Source organism: Parasteatoda tepidariorum, chromosome 5, assembly GCF_043381705.1.
Source record: "Parasteatoda tepidariorum isolate YZ-2023 chromosome 5, CAS_Ptep_4.0, whole genome shotgun sequence".
Classification (NCBI taxonomy): domain Eukaryota; kingdom Metazoa; phylum Arthropoda; class Arachnida; order Araneae; family Theridiidae; genus Parasteatoda; species Parasteatoda tepidariorum.
In genome coordinates, this window is record NC_092208.1 from 34,596,609 (window position 1) to 34,611,737 (window position 15,129).

A 15,129-nucleotide genomic window follows, 5' to 3' on the forward strand; every position below is an offset into this window, starting at 1 on the left:
GGTAAAAATAGATCTTACGAATGAAGCATCCAAAATTACGATACTATATACCATTATTTGATCCGGAATTTTTTTACAGTATACCATTTCGTCATAATCACATTTTATCCAGTATATTTTTACTATTTTTAACACTCAATTAAATAAAATATCGTTAATGTAATTACTAATTCATGTTCTCTTAAAACACACAAAAAAGAAATGCTTTATGACAATGTGCATCATTAACAGTAATGCATGTTCCAGAAGCACAAATAATATTTATTAGGTACATCAAAAATATTGCAAAAACATCCATAAATTTATTACATGTATTACAAGCTAATGCCGAAGAAAATGAGCTTGGTTATTTAGAGCCCATGCTCCTTGGACATTTTTGTTTTTTTGCGCTACTGGAATGAAAATCGAACCTAAAGCTTCTGAAAACGAATACTAATGACGATTCTTACGGAAATCTTAACTCAGTTATTCCATGTGTTAGCTCGATTAGTTTCATTTCAGGCAAATAACTAGAACGTGCTACGATTACTAGACTGTCACCGAAGAAAAAGGAAGTATGAAAAAAGAAAAGAAAATATGAAATAGAAATAAAGAAAATGGAGATATTTCCCGAGAAATAAATTAGGAATATTTTGAGGCGTATAGCGAATATTGGAGTGCGTTTTCTAAAGTCAGATGAAGTGGGAAATGAGTTTTTTTTTAGTAATCTAATTCGGAAAATAAAGAAATTCGGAGGTATAGTGAATGTAACTCTACGATTAAACATTTTATTTGTTTTGGAGATGAAAAATGAGAGGGATCAGCATCATTCAAAATATAATGTGCAAATGAAAGTAATTAGTGAGATAAAACTTTGTAAAAGAGTAATTTTAATTTTAAAAAAATTGCAATTTTGTAAAATTGCATTTGATTTTTTTTCATTTTATGGGATTGTTTTTGTTTTATATTTGTATAGGATTATATGGACTTTTTTCTTTGTTTCGTGTGATTATTGCACAATAAACATTGATGTATTATTGTATGACAGAGAAAGAGATTCATCTGAAGGCTCATGTAATCTCCGAAGCTATAAAGATAACTGACGTAAGGAAGTTGTGCATAAAATTGAATAAAAAATTCGATAAAAGATTTTTTTAATAGATGTTTAGTTTTAGGGACATCATAATTGAAAAAGATTTAAACGGATGCGTAAAAAAAGATTAGTTATTAATCTAGACTTTTTAAATCCTTTATTCTATGACTTAGCAAAGGAAGTAAATAGTGTACTGCTCTATCATAATGAAGCTTTTTATTTTTATTTCATAATCATCCTAGCACTGCACTCTTAATTTTGAGTTTACGACTATCAATGTTCTTCGCTTCGTAATTTTGAACCAAATCTAGAAGATAATTAACACTAGGATCAAGCAGTGAGACAAACTAACCTTCGTGACAGACTTTTTGATGGAACTAACCCGACTTTTTGTTACTTTGAAAAAAATCCACAGAAACCTCTTACAGTAAGCCGAAAGCAGGGACATTTTAAACCGTGATCTGTCTACAGCCTAAAACTATTTTGCGTCAGCACTGTGGTCTGTGCGAGCCGGGAGCAAAATTCATATCACCCTGTCATCACTAGGATTCGAACCATGGTCATCTCTTTGGATGGAAAATGCTCTATTTCCTGAGCTACCGAGGCTTGTATGACAATAATTAAATACATATTGTATACATTGTTAGTAAACGATAGAACAAGTTTACGGACCAAATGGATAATACGGCTCTTCGTAAACAGCCGCAATCATTTTTCAATGCATCACAGTAATTGAAAACCTCCTCATTATTTTCCACACAGCTCAGCACATTTTAAGCTTGTTGCACTGAGTTCACACACAATTAGACTAATTATAAATTTATGATTCCTTTCTCAATTATAATTATTTCTTTCAAGCAGTTTATAGTAAATTCAAAGAGTACAGAAGTTTTATTGTAAATAGATTTATTTCCGTTTATTTAAATATATAATTAAAAAAAATTCAGTCTGCTTGAGAAGTTCTCCGTGTATTTCTTAATTTGCCCACATGTATATAGGCTGATTGTAATAAGTCAACAAAAGATCATGCTTATTTATAAGTACGGAAGATTTTTCTAATTTGCTTTAAGTGCAACAAAGTACTGTTGCTTCTCAAAATGGAGGAAATTTCTTTCAGCCTACGACTTATCATCCATCAATTAAGTAATTAAAGTCTATAAACATGTTTCCATATTATTTCTAAGTGGTAAACATTTTTTTAAATTTTTCAATATAAAAACAGCAATTTAAAAAAGCATAATTCATGTATAAAGTGTCAGTTGACGCAAAAAATAATAATCATTTAAAGAATTAGCTGTTGAACTCAGTATTAATTGATTATAGAAAAAAAATTATTCGCATGATCTAAATGTATGAATAGCATGTTATTCTCGATAATTACTTTAATAATTATTTTCAGTCATTGTCGATAATTACTTTAATAATTTCTTTCAGTCATTGTCGATAATTACTTAATAATTACTTTTAGTCAAATTTAGTGAACAAAGCAATACGGTAGAATAGTTTAGCGGTTGCTAATTTTTTCGGTGTTAAAACTCTAAGCGATTTAGCATTTTTTGAAAGAATCCTCCCCAGCCTTATAAAAAAAATCATTAGCATCGGTATACTAACCAAAAAAAGACAAATATTTATTTTGAAACTACATAATATAGAATGAAAGTCAGAGTGACTCAGAGGAGAGAGTGTTCGTCCGGGTTCGAATACCAGCGATGGTTGGCCGATATGCACCCGGATTGTACTGACCACAGTGCTGACGTAAAATATCCTCAGTTGTAGACTGATCATGGGCTTTCGTCAGGCTAACAGTAAGATGTTTCCGTGGTTTTCTTCCCTGTAACGCAAATGCGGGCTAGTCCCATCAAAAATTCTTTCACAAAGGCAAATTTCTCTCAATGCTTGTTCCAGGAGCTCCCTTGTCTTCTGAATTGGGTTCAAACTTACAAGGCTACCGTGTTGAACATTGGTAGTCGTAAATCCAAAATTTGGTCGGCTGATCAACGAAGCTTATAAAATGTGCAGAATGAAATATTTAAGATCATGAATTATTTCTTGAAGATTGCATATGCTTTAAATCAGTGATCCCCAAAGTGGTCTGTATCGACCTCCAGGAGTAGACGACAACCAGCAAAGGGTCCATGTCAAGTGAAAAAAGAATTGGGGGTTCATGTCAAGGGAAAAAAATTGGGGGTCCATGAAATGAAAATGGGGGTCAACGATAGTGGATCTCATAAGAGCAGGTCGTGACTTTACTTTTAATTTTGGCATTTCATGAATGGAATAATCAACATACACTGATAGTACCTATTTACTTACATTATACTCCCTTATAATATAAAGACATACATCTATCTACATTCTACATAATTTATAAAAGTAGCTATGAAATAAAAATTTTATTAAAATTTAAGTTATTAGGATTATTTTTTGATATATGAAAGTGAATTATTATAAGCTAGCAGTTGCCTGCAGCTCTGCCCGCTTACGTTTTTATTTTCTCTGCGTGTAAGGTTTTATTTTGCAGCAAAAAAGCATTTTTCCGGGGCAAACTGTAGCCTAACCTGTGTCAACTCTTTAGCTAGCTGGACTTCCAACTTTATCTGCGCACAAGGTAGCATAGTTTTTACGTGAAAACATAATAAACAAACCGACAATACACTACTACGGTTTTGTATACAAACTTATTTCCGCTATTATAATATTAGTACCGGAGTACGGGTTTTATAGTGGAATTATTTTATTCCATTAACACATAAATTAAATTAGTTTGAATTTAATTAATAAATGTATAAAATTAACATGCGTTTTTTTCACACTGCACTTCACTACAGTTAGAAATTTAAATCTTTCACAGTGAGTGGTACTATACCAGATATCAAAAATACATTTTAAGTTGATGAATTTACAAAAAATCAATATCAGGAAAGCAGGGGGTCTATCCTAAACGGAAAAACATGGCAAGGGGTCTGCGAGACAAAAAAGTTCAGGAACCACTGCCTTAATTTAATAAATTAAGATAAATTCTGGTTTTTAAGAAAGACTATTATAAACGATAAGAAAAGTTATCCAAAAAACATAATTCTTTATTCTTTAATTTAGTTATTTTATTTTTACTTCAAACGTTCGACGAGAAATGCTTCAGAAATTTTTAGAAATGCGCAATCTTCACATAATTTATTCAATATATATANTGTGAAAAAAGATGCGCAATTTTATTTATTGGATTTCATTAAGAAATGGTCTACAAATGTTATTGTTGTAGTATGCCGTAAAAAAATGGGAGTGCACTTCCTCTTGTTGTCCGGTGGCGCCACCTATAGCCAAGAATTCGACTTTTGACACACGCGTACGTCACAACACATTTTTTAGAGGGCGGACCCATTTATACATACATTCATGCATCCACAGATCGCAATTTTGATCTGAACCAGGGAACGATAAATCTCTAATTCAGGACCCTCAGAGATATTGATTTGTTATGGGTACATGAAGGAATTTATAATCTGACAAATTTAATGTCCACCTGTCACCATTTTCTGCATGGCAGTCTTCGGCCGACGGGGATTGAACGCACGACCTCTTGGATATGAACACAACGCCCTACGAACCATGTTATTCCGGGCTTTTCCTGATCCGGTCTGCAAATAATACCATTTCATAAAAGTGCTGTTAATAAATAACAGCGTAAGCAAAATTTGTTTTTACTTTCTTTTTAAGGACTATATTGAAAAGAGGTTTGATATGCCTCTCAACATTTAAGGTATTTTTGTAAAGTAATTTTTTATCCAAATTCGTTTCATATAAAGCAAAAATGTAAGGAAAAATTCGGAAGGAACATAATAAAATAAAATAAATAAAATACTTCTTTTGGTTCATTTTAAAAAAAGGGGTTTTCTTGTGTATTTCTCTTACCTATTTTTTTTCTAATTAAAATTTAAATCTAAATTTTTTTAAAATTGAAAAAAATAGAAACACAGTATTTAATTTTTTTAAGCTGATTTTTAATTTTCAAGAAAATATTATTATTAAAAAAGATGTTTCAGTTAATACTATAAGAATCAGACCAATATCTTTTTCATATCAGTATATAGCTTTGTTTTTTTTAAATAATTTAAGAACTAACTTACATCGAAACATTCCGTAGAGTATTGATTTAAAACTTGTATATTAAATTCTGTGCTCTCTAGTTTTATTTTATTTTTACAGAAATGCTTCCTTTAAGTTTTTTATGTTATCTTCCAAATGTTTAAAATCTTTTAAACCTTTTAAACTCTTTCTGACATCTAGATTAATTTTTTAAAGATTATATTAAGTCTAACTGTTCTAATCTCTTTTTTGAAGAAGGTCAACTATATTCAGGGTTACCTTTTCTAGCGTTAAATTTTGAAATTATAGCATCTACTTTTGGCAATAAAAATATATATATATATATTCCTTCTGTTTTTATAGCAGTTGCCCTCTCAATTGTCATATCCGTATTAAATTTGTAAACTTATTACACTACTGGCCATTAAAATTTCTACACCAGGAAGGCAACACACCACGAACGTGAAATTTGGAGGATAGATTAAGCATGTTGTGGTATGCAAATGTTTAGCCTATCAGTGCATTCATATAAAGCAGGCGGCGGTAGTGACAACTGCAAGGTGCATAAAAAAAGAGATTTGACAGTAAGTTTCTCATACAGAAATTGAATTTGCGCATTGTTTTTGAATTAAAAAGTTTGTGTTATGTCTCGTGTAAGAAGGAGAAATGCCTACCATCACGTGTCTGAGTTTAATCGAGGTCGAATTATGGCCTACCGGGATTGCGGTTTTTTATACCGAAGTATTGCTGCTCTCGTAAGTCGAGATCCCATGACTGTTAGCAGAATATGGAATCGATGGGTTCATGACGGCCATATGATAGGCCGTGCCGGATCTCAGCAGCCCCCATCACTAACAGCCGAAAAGACAGACTTATTAACCACATTGCCATAAGGGATAGTACAGCTGCGTAGCGAACCTTGAGTCAACTAATGGGGTCATTTGCAAGACAACAAATGTCTGCACGAACCGTTCGTCAACGTTTGCAGCATGAACTGTCAGACGCTGCATCACTGACAGGAGCGCTTCCAATGACATGATCAACGACGAACGGAATGGCATGACGTCATCTTTTCAGACGAATCCAGGTTCTGTATACAGCACTGTTTCCCAAAGTTTGGTACGCGTACCCCCAGGGTTACGGCAACAGTTTAGTGGGGGTACGCGTTATTATGCAAAATATTTTGCATCAAACGAAAATTTAATTTTTTTTTATTTTAAAACAAAGCTAGCCATGAATATTTGCGATTACGTATTTTTCTATTTGCTAACAGTTAATAATTAGTGGTAGAGTTAACAGTTAATAATTAGTGGTGTCAACAGCCAGTTGTGATTTTTAACTTTTGTGCAAACTTTTTTATAGTAAAAAATACATTCATTTTTTTATTAGTGGTACACAGCGTTACGAAAAATTTAGAAAGGGTACACGAAAGTCATAAGTTTGGGAAAAATTGGTATACAGCATCATGATGGTCGCATTGTGCTTCGAGGCATCGTGGAGAACGCCCATTGGCAGCTTGCGTTTGACATCGCCATACTGGCCCATCACCTGGAGTAATGGTATGGAGTGTCATTGGGTACACGTCTCGATCACCTCTTTGCTCGAATGGCCGGCAATTTGAGCATCAGATTCTGAACAGCAGACGTTTCTGATGTCTTAGGGCCAGTTTCTCGGCCTTATCTTCGAGGTCTTCATAATGCTACGCTTCAAGGACAATGCACAACCGCCTGTTGTCCGCACTGTCCTGACCTTACTTGACACAGAACATGTTCACCTGTTGCCCTAACCAGCACGTTCTCCTGATCTCTCACCAATTGAAAACGTCTGGTCAATGATTACCGAACGACTGGCACTCCATTACTCTTAGTCACTACGGCCGATGAATTGTGGCATAATATTGAAGCTGCATGAAATGCTTTACCCTTCCTATCTCTATCCAATCTCTGTTCTACTCGATGCTCAGGAGAACAACTGCTGTGATTGCTGCCAGAGGAGGCTGCTCTGAGTACTGATTCCTCAGGATCTATTAATCCAAATATCCTGTTCTTCCAACTATAAATTTATGTGCCCAAAATACCATTCAATAAATATCATTCTGTTATTTGCATTCCTTCCTGATGTAGCAATTTTAATGGCCAATAGTGTAGTTCGAAAAAAGACATTTTCATTATAAATTAATTTTAAACTTCAGTTCTGCTACAAATTATCCCTCTTACTATTACTATTAAATACACAAAGTACTTTTTTTTAATTCATATTTGAAAGATCAGATAATACTTACTTTAAAACCATATAAAATTAAAATCCATTTGGATAGAAACAATAAATATATTGAAGAAACCATAGCTGAATTTTATTAAAATGGATTTCTAATACCACGAAACTTTAAGCTTTTGTTAAGTAAAACAAATTCTATATCTATTTCATGTTATCAAAATTCAGTTTCATTTAATAAATAATGCTTCCCGGGTTTACTGTATAAAATGCTCCAGGAACTTTTAAAGATGCATTCAAAAAGTCTTTCAAATTTTATATTTAGTTATTTTTTCATTCTTTGCCTCTATACTTTTTCATGAGGAAGTTTTTGAACAATATTATTTCGCATGACTCTAACCTTGGGCGAAACTGCATTATCTCATTTATCTATATTTTTATTATTTAAACCGTAACATCCGTTATTAAATTTTAAGAATATGAATCATGTAATTTATATTGAAATCATATGCATCTCAAATAGGACAAAAAATATTTAAGATAAATATGTGAGAAAAAGTAGAAGTCGTTGAGGGAAAATTTTGAAGGACGAAAGTTAAAATAATTTATTTATTTGTATGGCAAATCACCCAAATCAATACGGAATAATTTTAATTTCTAAGTGGTGTGAAAAAAGATGCGCAATTTTATTTATTGGATTTCATTAAGAAATGGTCTACAAATGTTATTGTTGTAGTATGCCGTAAAAAAATGGGAGTGCACTTCCTCTTGTTGTCCGGTGGCGCCACCTATAGCCAAGAATTCGACTTTTGACACACGCGTACGTCACAACACATTTTTTAGAGGGCGGACCCATTTATACATACATTCATGCATCCACAGATCGCAATTTTGATCTGAACCAGGGAACGATAAATCTCTAATTCAGGACCCTCAGAGATATTGATTTGTTATGGGTACATGAAGGAATTTATAATCTGACAAATTTAATGTCCACCTGTCACCATTTTCTGCATGGCAGTCTTCGGCCGACGGGGATTGAACGCACGACCTCTTGGATATGAACACAACGCCCTACGAACCATGTTATTCCGGGCTTTTCCTGATCCGGTCTGCAAATAATACCATTTCATAAAAGTGCTGTTAATAAATAACAGCGTAAGCAAAATTTGTTTTTACTTTCTTTTTAAGGACTATATTGAAAAGAGGTTTGATATGCCTCTCAACATTTAAGGTATTTTTGTAAAGTAATTTTTTATCCAAATTCGTTTCATATAAAGCAAAAATGTAAGGAAAAATTCGGAAGGAACATAATAAAATAAAATAAATAAAATACTTCTTTTGGTTCATTTTAAAAAAAGGGGTTTTCTTGTGTATTTCTCTTACCTATTTTTTTTCTAATTAAAATTTAAATCTAAATTTTTTTAAAATTGAAAAAAATAGAAACACAGTATTTAATTTTTTTAAGCTGATTTTTAATTTTCAAGAAAATATTATTATTAAAAAAGATGTTTCAGTTAATACTATAAGAATCAGACCAATATCTTTTTCATATCAGTATATAGCTTTGTTTTTTTTAAATAATTTAAGAACTAACTTACATCGAAACATTCCGTAGAGTATTGATTTAAAACTTGTATATTAAATTCTGTGCTCTCTAGTTTTATTTTATTTTTACAGAAATGCTTCCTTTAAGTTTTTTATGTTATCTTCCAAATGTTTAAAATCTTTTAAACCTTTTAAACTCTTTCTGACATCTAGATTAATTTTTTAAAGATTATATTAAGTCTAACTGTTCTAATCTCTTTTTTGAAGAAGGTCAACTATATTCAGGGTTACCTTTTCTAGCGTTAAATTTTGAAATTATAGCATCTACTTTTGGCAATAAAAATAGCCACTAATATTAGTTACAACGATCTATTTCATAACAATATTGTATTTACATTAAAAATAGTAGTTTCAAGCATCATATCAAGTACTAATGGCGATTAAATTAACTCATATGCTTATAATAAGCCAGAAATAATTATTTAAAAAAGAATCATTCTACTATGAGGCACAAATGTAGCAAATATCAGATTCTAAAAATTGCAACAACGTGAGATTTCTATCAAAGCGTTTGAATGATACTAACGAATCTGTTTTGTTGTCACGTAACCGACGGCATTGAATTTTACAGAAGCACGCGAATTGCACTGGTAGTTTTCTGACAAATGGGTATGTTAGACACTTTGAATTGATAAAGCGTTGGCGTTCTCGGCGTTTCTCCAATGGCTTTTGTGTCGCCAAAATCGAAATGTTCCGAAATGTAACAGGCCGTTGAAATTAGCATGTTAAGTCACGTTTGAACTCTGTTTGGCAATTTGAGTTGCTTTTATGATTCCTGACCAATCAACGGCACGAAAAGTTTTGACATTGGAAGAGATACGGAATTGTAAATACTATTTTAAGCATGAGTTTAGAAATGGAAAAGAGCTGCAGCTATAGGTGTATAAAAATATATTTTTCCAAGAATCATATAGTAATGAGATCTTAGAAAAATAGCTCAGCACCAGAAATAGTAACATTTATCTGTCACACTCTATGACGAATTTTGAAATCATTTCAATTTTTTTTCTTATTTGTCGTTTGTTTACACTAAGGTTAGGAAACAATTTATGCTTAGTAACTGTATCTACGTCATTTCAAACTTATTTTTTTTAACTTTGAATTTAATCATTTATATCGACTTGATGATTTTCTTGTATGAATTATTATTTATAAATAATTTTAACATTTCATTTTTTTTCATTGGTTGTGTCTAAAATATAAAAAAAAGGAATTTCACTTTCAATTCAAAATTACAGATTTTTAAAAGAGTTTCTCATGATCATTTCATAAATTTGTCATGCTTGAAATTTATATTAAAAACAGTAGTTTAAATTGTCATTAAATTTTAATGTAATAAATTATATTTAAAAGTAAAGAAAGGAGAATTTTCAAACTTAACGCATATTTTTCTAATTCATATTTCCTTTATTTCACTACTTGATATCATTTCATTGCCTTATTTTTTTTATTTTAAAATGTCATATTTTGATTACTTGGAGATCAAATTACATAAGTTTTTGTTGATAAATAAAATATGAGAAGCATTACTTATTTTATTTCATTGCTTTATTTCGAATCAATTAATCATAAATTGTTTATTAATAAATAATCCAGCACCTAAATGATATTTTATAATAGACAAAGATAAATAATATTCAATACAGAACGAATATTATCAAAATATTTTCGATATCGAATATTATCGAAATATTTTTTGAAAAACCTCAAAAATTTATAAACATCTTACCATGAACTTAAAGTCTATGTAATCAAAAAGGAACTTTAAAATTAAATAGTACTTCGATGTACAGTGTTTATTTTATTTATTAAAGTCAATCGTTGAAAAATAAATAGATGTACTAATTTAATAAAATATTTACATTATTTAAATTTCTTACATTTTTTTTGCAAATAGTTTCATATGTAAAAAGAGTCTTTTATAAAAACTAAATTATTGTTGATGGAAAAGCATATTTTATTAAAGCTTTATTTTTTAATTTTTTGACTTGTTATGCAATTTTAAATATTGAGACACATTTTTGTCACTTTCTGATATCACTATTGTATTGCATTATTTAAATTTCTTCTTCATAAATATAGAAAATTAATAATAAAAATAATAAAAATATTCAGTGACATATTAAACTACATTTCAGTTAACTTAGCTTAAATCAATTTAGTTAGTCAACCTAACATTTGACATATAGGTAAAAAAATAAGCACATATTTTCAATTCCCCATTTAATATTGAAATATTTTATTCAAGTAACTTAGCATACTGCAAAATAATAATTATTGAACTTTGTCTATTCAAAAATAGGAATTTTTTTAAAAATAAGAGTTTATATTTTTAGCAGATATTAACATTTGATATTATTTATTTTATGATTATAGCTAGACTTTATAAAACTGGCAAATTCAGCTATTTAGATATTTTATTTTTATCAAAAATTAAGCAAAATAAAATTTCAATAATAATTTTATAACTTAGTTTTTCCTGCAAAATAGCTTTTAAAATCAAAAAAAAAAGATGGCCTTTTTTAAAATGAATATTACTATTCTTACGTATAAGAATTTTATAAAAAATTTGATATCTTTATTACTCTAAAGTTACATTGTTTGGGACTTACACTCGAGAAATAAGTTAAATTACTAGCTCCCTATTGGCTATTTAATAATAGAAATAGCCAACAAGTGTAGTGATATATGTTGTTTAGAATGCTTTACCAGGAAGTATTTAATCAGTTTTCGTGAAATACATTTCCGTTGATGTGGGAATTGCATAAGAGGATGCGTAATGGTAATTATGTAGAACTGCATTCATTAATTATATAGCATAGGGGTTGCATTTTGCCTTTAAGTCAAAAGATTAGATTACTTGAAGCAAACAAAATAGCCTAATTAGGGACACATGAAAAATTGGCACTTCAAAATAGTAATTATTCTACATAATTGCAACATTTGCTTTTGGATGAAACTGTTTATTTCCATATATAAAATTACTGTATTGTTAATTTAAGAAGATCCAAGTCACATCTGTGTATTATTCTTAAAAACCTATTTTTTGTTTTGGATTTTTTTTTTGCTTTAATTTACAATTAGTATACAAAAAATATTTACAAATTTTCCATAAGATATTTTTTTTAAAAAAGAGAAAACAATTTAAAAATTTTAAAACACTTAAGTCTTTAGTTTTCAATATGTTTATGTTATGTGTTATGTTTCATTTTAAATAAAAATGTACCTACGTTAATTTGTCTAAGTTAGTTTGTTAGAATAATTGCTTATAATTATTTTTTTAGTTAAAAAAATCCCCCAAAAATTATTACTTTTGGTTCTTGAGGGCCCTGAATTTAATTTGCTTTTATCATTCTTACGTTAAGTGATTTTATAAAACTATAATTTCTTTATTTTTGTTCCTTATCTTTATCAATAACAAAATAAATTTAATTAATTTGTTAGTATTCTCAGCCTATAAGGAAATATTTTCAATACTAACTAAATACTAAATGGGTGTGCTTTATAAATATTCAAAGCCAATTTTAACTAAGCTATGTATGACGCACACATAATTAAAAACTTTTGAAAAGTAATAGATTTTAAAAGTAATATACTTAATTATTTCAAAAAATAATAAATTTATTATTTTACTTTAATTTGTTTTAGTTCTTTCATTGAGTTTTTCGGTGTACATTTTTCCGATAAATATTTACTAATTACAGATAATATTTTAACTGGAAAAGTGAAAATTTTTCTGTAATAGAATTGTTCGATGTCGGATAAGTCAATAGCTTTTATTAATTGTACTATAACTTATATCATAACTTATCTCATTTGAATGCAGCATAATATTTTATATTAGTATTATTAAAAGAAATAAGATAAGGAAGAAAATTTTTTTGAATACAAATATTTCTCTTTTAAAAATCTAACTTGTTTTATATAAAAAATTACAAAATTCTTCAACCTCATGACAAATTCTTATTTAACTGCCTAAAATTTTAACAGTCAAAATGGATCACTTAAATTATTTTTATAATCATTTTATCTCGATCTGGTTGATTCAAATCAAAAATGATTATGTCAGAGTTAGACTGTTTAAAAATAAACAACAGTCAAAAATTCAAAACAAAAATTGGATTTTCTGCCAAAGAATTATCTTAAAATCACAGTTTCAGCTTCAAATGATAAAAAGATTTGAAGCTGACAACAAAACAACATGCGAAACATGCAAAATTGTAAAAAACTTATATTACATGTAGACAAAATATGAATAACAAATCTTTTCTACGTGTACCGCATAGTCATCCGAAAAAAGAGAATTTGATACAAGATAAGAAACAAAATAGTAATACAGTGACTAAAATTCATCGAGAAGAAAAACAAATTTTTTCAATATGCATTACATAGCAATTCTAAAAAAGAGATTTGTAAGCCCAATAATGAATATGAAAATAACAAGAAGCAAATTTGCATGAAGATTATGAATCACATCTCTTCAATATGTGCGACATAGAAATTCTGAAAAAAAAGCTTAAAACACGATGATTATTATGAAAAAGAATATATGAGGAGAAAATTGCACCAAGTTAAAAAAAAATATTTTCGCCGCATACTATATATTAACTTAGTAAAATAGGGCTTGAAACACCACACGGAGAAAGAAATTGTGGTAAAATAACCATGTTGCATCGTAAAGACATTTTTAATAATAAAACCAAAATATACGGTATTTAAACCATTCATATATTAACGGTTTATCAGAAATTCTGATTTTCAAAATTATAGTTCTTATTACCACACATTTAGTAAAAATTCAAAACTGAAAATTATATTTAACTGAATAAGTGATTTTTATGCCAAGCTCTAAGATTTCACTATAAAATTGTTGTAATTTATTTGTTGACATAAATTTGTTGACATATTTCATATTATAAAATAAGAAATAAACAATATTTCTTTAATAATATAATAAATAATATAAAATAAACAATATTTCTTTGCTAATTTTACCAAAATCTTTACTAAAGCCCATCGGTAAAAATTATCAAGCTTTTTAACGTTCCTTTAGAGACAATTACTCGGTACCATATTCTGCGGTATCATTTTACCATATTCTGGTAGTTTTAACTACGTAATTTTTCTCAGTTCACAATAAATATAAAATGAATAATATTAAACGAAATTGCATCAAAATTAAAAATATTTTTATTTTTATTTTATTACTGATGGAGAAAGGTGTCAACTAAAGGGAAAACAATAATAAGTATAAAAAACTGAAACATGTTGAAAAATAAATCTTTTCAATAAAGTAGCTCAAAAAAGTGAGTTTGGAACACGTAAGATATTCGTGAAAAGCTAAAATAGATAAACTCCAAAGAAACTACCATTGATTGACTATCTTATCGACAGTCTGCCAAATAAGAAGGAAGTTACTACTCACCATCGATTTCTGTTTTTTCGACTTGAGAGTTACCCTTAGCAATTGGCTTTGGAACATGCCTGGGGGATGTTTTGGCGTTGCTCAGGTGGCGAAAGAATTTTCCGATTCCTGCTTTCCTTTTTCCTGTTGCGTCTACGCAGTACTTATCTAAGAAAGAAAATTGGGAAATTAGCGATTCAGTGAAAGGTTCTTTTGATTATAATTATTTAATTGCGGGTATGTTAATTATTTTGGGTCCCGAATTGTTTAGTTCAAAATTTGTTTTGGAATTCGAGAAACGAAACATTGAAGTAATCGTTTATTTCATGAGAGAAACTCCTTTTAGGGATAAAATATGTACTAAATAATGATGTGTTTCACTTTAAGATCTAACAATATATTCGGAAAAAAAATCTATTAAAAGAGTGAATGAAATTAACTGTATTAATAAATCGTAAATGCAAAACATAGTAAGACATTATTATGGACATTATTTCTGCTAAATTTTTATATGAATTTTGCAAAAATAAAACTGCACTAATTTTCTTTGTATTAATATTCCTACTTTAAAAAATTAAACCGAGGAGTAATTTTTTTGTTGCATTTATACAAATACTCGATATTGCCTAATTTAAGTGCAGAGATTTCAAATCTAAAATTAGTTTTGTTCTTAAAGCTAAATTTTTTATAACAAAATTGCATTTCGAGTCTATATTGTGTCGAAATATATATATATATAAATATCTTT

At 29.2% G+C, this 15,129-nt stretch overlaps 1 protein-coding gene across 1 annotated transcript in view; it reads right to left on the reverse strand.

Annotated features, from left to right (window-relative positions):
- Positions 1-15,129, reverse strand: part of LOC107436158 (SAM and SH3 domain-containing protein 1) — a 103,727-nt gene that overhangs the window by 36,283 nt on the left and 52,315 nt on the right. The window contains exon 4 of the mRNA XM_016047750.3: positions 14,403-14,549. Within this exon, the coding sequence (XP_015903236.2) occupies positions 14,403-14,549 (147 nt within the window). The remainder of the gene's footprint in view (positions 1-14,402; positions 14,550-15,129) is intronic.